The sequence below is a fragment of the Arachis duranensis genome, chromosome 1, assembly GCF_000817695.3.
Source record: "Arachis duranensis cultivar V14167 chromosome 1, aradu.V14167.gnm2.J7QH, whole genome shotgun sequence".
Taxonomy (NCBI): Eukaryota; Viridiplantae; Streptophyta; class Magnoliopsida; order Fabales; family Fabaceae; genus Arachis; species Arachis duranensis.
Window position 1 is genome coordinate 31,433,110 of NC_029772.3, and position 8,931 is coordinate 31,442,040.

General features: G+C 36.3%; 1 protein-coding gene across 3 annotated transcripts; it reads right to left on the bottom strand.

The window, feature by feature from the left end:
- Nucleotides 1-506: 506 nt before the first annotated feature.
- On the bottom strand, nucleotides 507-8,232 carry LOC107483739 (ubiquitin carboxyl-terminal hydrolase 2). Of its 3 annotated transcripts, none has more exons than XM_016104365.3 (5): nucleotides 7,844-8,232; nucleotides 6,137-6,261; nucleotides 3,266-6,009; nucleotides 2,690-2,951; nucleotides 507-1,349 (listed from the first exon to the last, which is right to left on the bottom strand). In XM_016104365.3, the coding sequence occupies exons 3-4, from the start codon at nucleotides 6,001-6,003 to the stop codon at nucleotides 2,711-2,713; spliced, it is 2,979 nt and encodes a 992-aa protein (XP_015959851.1). In that variant the 5' UTR covers nucleotides 6,004-6,009; nucleotides 6,137-6,261; nucleotides 7,844-8,232; the 3' UTR covers nucleotides 507-1,349; nucleotides 2,690-2,710. The 3 variants fall into 3 exon arrangements, with proteins under 3 accessions (XP_015959851.1, XP_052115769.1, XP_052115768.1); XM_052259809.1 differs by lacking the exon at nucleotides 507-1,349 and adding an exon at nucleotides 1,390-2,190; XM_052259808.1 differs by lacking the exon at nucleotides 507-1,349 and having other exon boundaries at nucleotides 2,478-2,951.
- Nucleotides 8,233-8,931: the final 699 nt, after the last annotated feature.

The following is an 8,931-nucleotide window of genomic DNA, read 5'->3' on the forward strand; positions in this document are numbered from 1 at the left end:
CAACTTATTTTTTATTTTTTTATTATTTTTGTTAATTTTTTATAATTATATTTTTTATTATATTTTTCTTCTCAAATTTTTTAAATAAAAAAAATAAAAATAAATTAAATTTTCATAATTTGTTCTAATTTATCACCAAAAAGAATACAAAAATACTAAATTCTACGTCTCTATCATTTATGTCTTATTCTTAATATTTTATTTTGTCCTGTTTTCAGAAACAAATGTAACCAAAAATACTATGTTTTATCTTGTCCTGTTTTAACGTAACCAAAGATACTGGGAACACAATTAGGAAGAAGGATTCGGACTTCAGCCTAGATACATGTAAAGGACAAACCTTTTCTCCAAACGGAAGTGTTACTGATGGCAAACACATTTTTTTTTTTTGGTAATTCTAACACTCATTATTGATAAGAACTTATAATCAATACACTATTGTATTCCAAAATAACACATCATGCCAAAAGAAAGAAAAAGGGAAAAAAATAATTAATCAGAGTTACAGAAAAGGAGTATGATATGCTGCAGTCTTCTCTTCCCCATCTTTCAGAACTCATTCGATTAGAAGCTGCCGCCCAAAATTGATTTTGTATTACAATTGGGCCAATATGTTATTATTAAAAATAAAAATAAAAATAAAAAATTTGGGGTTAAATTATAAAAGAGCAAATATTATTACTTAATAACTGTTGGATTTATATACTTATCACTTATCAGCTAGTCATTGGTATGTTTGTGCAGGAACGTTGGTGCAAAACGATCATGCCCCCAACAAATCCTTCACCAACAAACTGATGCAACACTGCAACAGATGTAAAAGCAGCAGGCAGCAGCTAAAGAAAATCAGAATTCCAAAATATAAAAAGATACAAAACAATCACAGTTCCATCTGCGGATGCGATAGACATGACTGGCAACACAGAAAACCTCACCAAACCAAAATAAGCATGGATGACATCTCAAACCCTTGGTGCGGATGCATGCAGTAGATACAACAGCACAGATGCAACAGGGTTTCTTCTTTCCCTCTCACAAGGAGGATCAGTGTTTGCGCAAAACCACCGCTGACAACCCCTCTTTGGCTTTGCAACAGGTGGTGCCTTAAGCAGTAGCGTGGAGGAGGAATACGCGGATGGATCCAAAAACTGTTGTCGCCATCAGAGGTGGCGGTGGCGGCAGAGTTAAGCCAAAACCATCCGTATCCAGTTTAGGTTTCTACACTCGTATGGTCTCATGGTCCAAAGAGAACCAAATTTCTGGTTTATGTGCAGTTTCATTTGGAACCATGTATGTGGCTCCAGGCATAATATCACGTGCCATGTATCATTTTATCCAAAGGAATAAGCCTTTAAGCACATGCAAAAAACATGAACTCACATTGGATAGAAGCAGCATTCACAAGGGACTTTGCAAGAATTATGTTAACTTACGAATAAAATTGTACAATTTATACTACACATTTTAAATAATCAATAAGAGTTCCCACGATATTGCTATAGAGGAGGAAAGCGACAATCCTACATGCACATAAATTGGCAATGGTGAAAAATAATATACTTTGTGGATACAGTAGTGCTGCAAAGAAGCGATGGCATGCACCAAAACTTTGTTGAAAAGAGACTTTGGAACACATGGAAGTTGGAGGGGATAAGAAACAAAGAATATATGCTAAATAAAGTATTTCCCATTGAAAAGAGACCTGAATTTCACTAACTGATAAGTGATAAATGAATTTATTCAAATTGAAGGCTCAAGAAGACCTATAATTACAAAAGCAAATATAAGAAGAGGTTTCTCCAGTACCCCTATAAAATAGTAACTATACATATTAGATCTTTGAGGTTAAAACATAGCCATGTGCTACACTAACTCAGATTGTTAAATTTTTTTAAATTCTGCTAAAACGCATGATTAGGTAACTGTTTGTCAGTTGGAGGGAAAAGAGGCGATGTGAAGGCATGTAGTGTTAAGTTGTGAACCTTTACAATACATAGCTTCCTCTCCTCCCCGCCCTTCCCTAACCCCAACTCGCAAACAACCTTGAAAGGTACCATTACCCTTATAAAAGCAAGGATATCGAAAGAAATACAAAAATGAAAGTACTCATTCAAATGAAATATCCCAGGCAAATCCCTAGTGAGTCTCAATTGTCATATGTTACTCTCTGTATTAAGTCTAACAAACTCCCTGTTAATAAAAAATAAAAAGGCAAAAGAAGAAATATTTCACAGTTCATATTAGAAGCACAATGCAGAATATCTAGATTATAGGAATTAAAAAGTTGCCACTCTAAAAGCTCAATTCTAATTTTATACGAGAATTAAACCATGAGAGACAATTTTCTTCTAGGCTAATAGAACAATCACTAATACTCCTGACTGACAAATTTTGCAATGAACAGAAGTGCATAATAGATAATTAATCCCATCCCACGAGTTTAAACAAAGAAAAATACCTAAGATCGGAAAGGGAAGGGAAAAAATGATTTTTGATTGTATGAAATTGCATTGTACATTCAAGATCTCGGTACATGCTCAAAAAATGGTATCACAATGAGTAAGGTAAATTGCTTTGACACTCGCCTGCAAGAATCTCTCTCTCTCTCTCTCTCTCTCTCTCTCTCTGTTTCTCTCTCTCTCTCTCTCTCAATTTAGTAAACTTGTATTTCTACCTCAAGTAAAAGTACCTGGAAAGTAGATGGTGTCCCTCAATTTTTTTCATAGAACAGAATGTATGCCTCGCATCGAAGAACTTCATCGAGAGACACTTCACGTACATATGCATCACTGGCATGATACCAAGTGGAACTCTCATTCTCATTGTTATCAGCCTTCCCTCTGTTCCTCTGGCCCCCTCTCACATATGCAACATAGTGACCCCCTCTCATAGATCCCGAGTGCTCCACTACACCAACCAAATGGTATTCATAATTCTCTTCAGCTACGAATCTGTTTAAACAACCGTTGGGAATTGAGTGTTAAATGCCAGAGGATCAATAAAGTATATAAAAAGTAAAAAATTTAAACAACTATATAGAAACCAAACCTACAATAAAAAATGCATGCAATGATTTTGACTTATGTTCAAATATTTCTTATTATCCAATTTAAAACTTGAAGAATCCTGTGCATTTTGTAAGAGAAAAACCAAATCACTGGAGATAGTTTTATAAATATCTAATGACAGCAAACTGCTACAGGTAACAGGCATTCATTAAATGATAAAAATTCAAACAGCATCTAGCAAAGTTACAGCAAAGTACCTAGGATCCACATATGGTCTGAGATCCATTCTTTCTCTGAAATTGACATGTCCATTTAACTTGCTTAAGCGACCTCGGGCATCTTGGCTGAATCTCTTCAAATGAATTGTCAAGACAGGCGGTGCTTTATGAATGAGGACCCTCTTAGTAGCATCCCTTTTCACCTTCAAACTTTTCACGTCAGCCTCTTCCTCACTGCATTCTTCTGAGTCATCATCATCCTGACCTGACATCTGAGGATCTCTGCTTTCAACATTTTCAGTGTTATCCACGATAACACTAGAATCAGCAGCTGAATGATTACAACTTTCTGCATTGGAAGAATTATGACATCCCAAAGACTGAAGTTCCTCATTAAGTGTATCTTTCATCTTCAAAGTTCTGTGATCCTTTTCATCAACATTTGAACTCAATCCATTTGATTGACCATTTTCAAGCACTGTTCCATGATTAATATGTAAAACTGAACTTTCTGTATTTTTGGTATCTGTAATATTCCCATTATCAAGGCTTCTGACTTCAACAGAAAAAGAGTAAGCAGCATCCAATGGTTCAACACGACACCCAATCTCAATTCCATCCAATACAGAATTTGCCTTCTTTTTTGCTTCAACTTTTTTACGTTGGACAATTTTCGAACAGTTCTCACAGTTCCAACCATTTTCATCTGAGAGAAGCTCAGGTTTTATAAAATGTGCCAAGCAACTCTCTACCGAAACTGGAGAATCTGTATCATCGACTTCATCTGGATCAGACTCACTGTTAAAAACAGCTTCTGTAACCTCATTAGATGAAGGCCTAGGAGCAGGACCAGCAAAAACTTCAGGTTCATTGAATAAATCACCAAAGCCTTCGAATGCTAATTCTTCTTGACCATGGCCCAAATTCGAACAGGAAGCCTCACCATCCCTTCCAATAATCTCACAAGCAGAGGAACTTTCTTCTTTATAAGGAAGTAACAGCACTTCTGAACCTTGAACTTGTAGTGGAACCTCGTCTTCCCACCCATTTGTTGAAGAATACGGTCTTTGGTCTTGATCCTCCTTAGGGGAACACTCTGGACCATAAGGTTCACAGCTAACCCCTACCGGCAATTCATTTAAAGGTTCATTCTTGCTATCAGTATCCTGATCGCCCTCTTTCGGTGAAAGAAACTCACATTCCTCAGTGACATTGTCAGCTTCAGCTTCCACATAATCCAACCATGCAAGATCATCTGATGAAGCTGACATCTTATTTGCATCATTGTCAAGCACTTGCATATCTTGAGACTCTCCAACAGCAACCAAATTCGGTGAAGACAGCTCTTTAGCAACATTGCTTATTTCCTTTGAAACCAATACTGTAGAATCACCACAATCAGAAGGGGCTGCCACCTCTCCCGCAACCGACACATTGGACTGAGCAGGGGAGGTTGACTCATGGACAGATGATTGGTTTGATATACTTTGACCAGCTATTGGATCATCATCCCTGTTAACTTTGACTCGGGTCTTTCCACCTTTTTTTGGTGGAAGTTTTGCCTTTTTGGCTCGAATTGCTTGTTGTGCTTTCCGAGGAGGGGGTTTCTTAGTTGGAACAGGCAGTGAAAGATCTAAAAAAGGCTCGTAAACAGTTGAGGAATTTCCACATTCAATGCACCGTACAGTACTAGATATCTGACCCCCAAATAAATCATCAACTAAAGTATTTGCAGGGGTGCCATCTCTCTTGGGCGAACCATTTTGTTTCCTTGCAGCTTGCTCTTCAGTACTCAACCCATCCAATAAACAACGGAGCAATTCATGACTGTCATGCTGCTGATATCCTCGAAATTGGGGAGACTTGGAGCACACACAACCAAAAAATGATCTAGGATTTATAGTGGTTTTCAATCCTGATTCTGGATTTGTTTCAGTGAACAGTTTCTTCAAGGAACTAACCAATGGTCCAAAAGGAGAATCCAAATTCAGAAAGTTGTCCCGCAATCTATCCATAGCTAGCAAATTTTGCATGATGGAATTGAAGAAACAAGTATTCCCAAGATTAATCATGCCTCGAACTACATAGCCACCATGCCCATATAAATCATTTCTGACAATCACTCCTGATTTAATTTCTGAAGTAACACTGCCATCAATACCAACGTCCTTATTATCCGCTGATGATTTCTGCGATGATCTCCCTTTCAACAATTTCACTACATCAGATAGAACACGGCCTGTTTCTTCATTCTCTTCTATTTTATCAGCTTGAATAAGCATATTGCACTGAAAACACCAACACAACTGAGGCTTTTCATAATGAACCACTAAGGGATGCCGATGTTGCCTCACATGCCTGACAACATGGCAATGAGGGGTTGTTGGTAGCCCCACACCTCCACAGGTATATTGACCACACTCCAAACAAACCCATATAGCCTTGGACTCAGATTTTGAATCTACTGGTGTGCCACTTTTCTTCTTCCCTTGTTTATTACCTTTCCCTTTTCCTTTTCCACCTCTCCTATCAGCAGCACCTTCTCTGCAATCTTCACACCTTACTGATGCAGAGGATTCAATCTTGCTAGATAGTGTATTTAAATTAATACCCTTTACAAGATGAGGACAAGAACTTGTTTCTTTTGCAGCAGAGATCCCCTCATCAACAGACTCAACAGTTGGGTTGGGAGACTCTAAAGCTTTCTTCGGAGACTGCATAGCAACTGCCTTCTCCTTAGCAGAAGCTCGGTTCTTTCTTCTGATTTTCTTCCCCATCAGTTCCTACAATCCAAACTAAACAATGTACTCAACCAGCAAAAACAAACAGAAATCTAGTTCCTCTTTCCTTAAACATGATCGTATGATATATACATATACAGCACGCGCAAAAAGTAAAAAAGAAATATACCTGACTTACTATCAGGAAGCCAAGGAGGAAGATTCAAAACAAGAATCTCCAAAGGATCAAAAGCTTTACTTGGAAGGCCAGCAACCTAGGTTCAAGAAAGAATGCAAGCCTGATCCAATCCAATCCTACAGTTCAATGACAATTCCAACAAAAACAGTTAAGGCATAGACAGAATCCTTTCCAATAAGAACTGAGCTGTTTGAAAATCTCAGTGGAGCTGGAGCAAGCAAAAAAAAAAAACAAAAAACAAAAAACAAGACAAAGCAAAACAAAAAAACAAAAAACAAAACGTAACATAGGGTAAGTTAAACTAGTATGCATATCATATATAGCGGTGCTGGTGAAGAAGAAGCTTATCCAAATTGAAGCTTAGTAGAAAGGCAAATAATGCAAGAGATGCACAAGCTCAAAGCATCAGATCGAGAATTAAAGAAAGTGCCTCTAGAAAAGAAGGAGCATGTTGTCATACATTCATAGCATGTGCTAAATTAATTATCGATCACCAATATCAATATACAGCTTCCAAAGATAAATAAATAAATAAAATAAAAAAATGAAAAGGAAGTAATCCAAGAAGGATACCTCCCAAGTCCACAGAGAGGTGTCCCCAAAGGTTTAGAAGGGCATCTGAGGAAAAGTCAGTGGTTTTTGGGAAGGGAATTAATCGGGTTGGAAAAGATGGACAAAAAACACACAAAAGATGGAGATAAAGAGTGAGATGCAAAGTGTTCGGTGAGTATTTGATATTTGAAATAAAAATTGGGTGTTGTTAAGAAAAAGAGAACAATCTCTTTGTTGCTGCTGCGGCTGTTGTTGGGGATGCTAGAGAGAGAGAGAGAGCGTGCCAATGTGTCAATGAGGAAGGGAAAGGGGAAGGGGAAGGGACAGGAGATGAGAGACGGACAATGGGCTTGTGAGCTTCTGAAAATATCTTTTTTTTTTTTCAAGTTATCTTTTTTCAAAAGATCTTATAAAAAAGAGAAAGTAATTTTATGTTTGGATAAATCATGCAAAAATATCTTTTCATTTATCAATTATCTTTAGGTATATCCATATGAAAGTAGTTTTTTGTTTATTTACTACGTGAAAAACATATTTTTAAGGAAAAAAAATCTTTTAAAAATATAAATTGTAGCTTCTCAAAAAAAATAATTTTTTTATTTTTCTAGTATTTTTACTTTTACTTCTACAAATTTACCAAACAAGCTAAAAAATAAAAAAATATATATTTTTCATCAAAAAAGATAGTTTTTTTATCAACTTTTTAATGGCCCCAAACAAGCACAATGTTTGTTTACCAGTTGCTTCGGAACAAGCCAACAACTCAGAATCAGAATCAGAGCAAGCCAACAATCAACAAGAAGCCAACAACTAAGAAATTTTAACTCAGAATCAGAACATTAGTACAATACATACAGCATCAGAACGCAAAATTACAACATTCTAGTATTGAACACTAACTCAGAATCCATATAATTACATCAGCAATCAACAAAATCAACTCAGAAAACTAACAACAATTAACTCAGAACAAAAACAACAATCAACCCCTGTTAACTCAAAACAAAATTAACCAAGAAAAATGAACAACAATCAACAATAATTAGCTCAGAATATTAACAAAATTAACTCAGAAAATTATCAATAATCAACAATAATTAACTCAGAACAAGAACAACAATCAAAAAGCAGTGGAGGAGTGCTTACCAGAGAGACGGCGAGGAAGGTAGGTGACCGGCGTTCGCGAGCAGAGACCGATCCGGCGAGGTGAGCGACGTTCGCGACGGTGAGAGAGAGTGAGCTCGGAGAGAGAGAGCGCTTGAAGAGAGAGAGACGCCGCGGAGAGAACGAACGTGTGCGACGCCGAGAAGAGGACCGCGACGGAGGAGAGACGCCGGGACGGAGCTGAGGCGCGCCGGCGAGAAGAGAACGGACGTGAGCGACGCCGAGGGGAGAAGTGGGAGCTTGGTATGGGTGAGGATAATCCGGCGGCGACGTGAGGGTTCCGTGACAACGCGGGTGGCGACGGCACCCTCTGGCCGAGGAGAGTGGTTCGGCGATGGAGAAGGTGGGGGTGAGTGGCTGCTAGGGCTAGTCTGTCTAATAATTAATAAATATAATATTTTTTATAAATATTAAAAAAATATTAATTTAGTAAATAATTTATTTATTTGATTCAAATTTTTATGATTATATTTGAATAAATATTTAGAAATTATACAAAAAAAATTGGATCAAATTTTCATTTTTTTTCTTTTATTTTTTAACATAATGTGGTCATCACAATATAATATTTTTTAAAAATATTTATTTGACATAAAATTACCAAAATTTATGAATAAAAAGATTTTATTTTTTTAATAATACTTGCAAAAAATTGTATTAAAATTTGGTTTTTAAAGTTTTTTGTTAAAATATATATTTAATATCTAGTTCGTTTTATCACGTTTTTAAATTTTTTCAAAACTTATTTTTTGTTAATATTTTTTAGAGTTATTTTTGTCATTTGAACTGTTAGATATTATTTTGGTTGTTTGCTTTTTTTAAAAATAAAACGACGTCGTTTAGAAAACACCTTAGAAAATCGACCACCTCATAAAAAATCGAATAGGTTCTACAATTCACTGGTTTAATCGATTTTTTATTTATTTTCTACTAGATATTTTTTATCATAATCAAATCAGTCAAAAGATCAATTTTTGGTTAACTTGGTCAAACCGACTAATCCAGTTCAATTGTCAAAATTATGATTCAAACCCTTTTTTCTTTGGATAGTCTAAGATTTTCATACCCTT

Coding starts and splice junctions, on each gene's coding strand:
- LOC107483739 (XM_016104365.3), bottom strand. CDS start 6,003: ATGGGGAAGAAAATCAGAAGAAAGAACCGAGCTTCTGCTAAGGAGAAG. Junction 2,952..3,265: donor AGACCATATGTGGATCCTAG/GTACTTTGCTGT, acceptor TTGTTTAAACAG/ATTCGTAGCTGAAGAGAATT.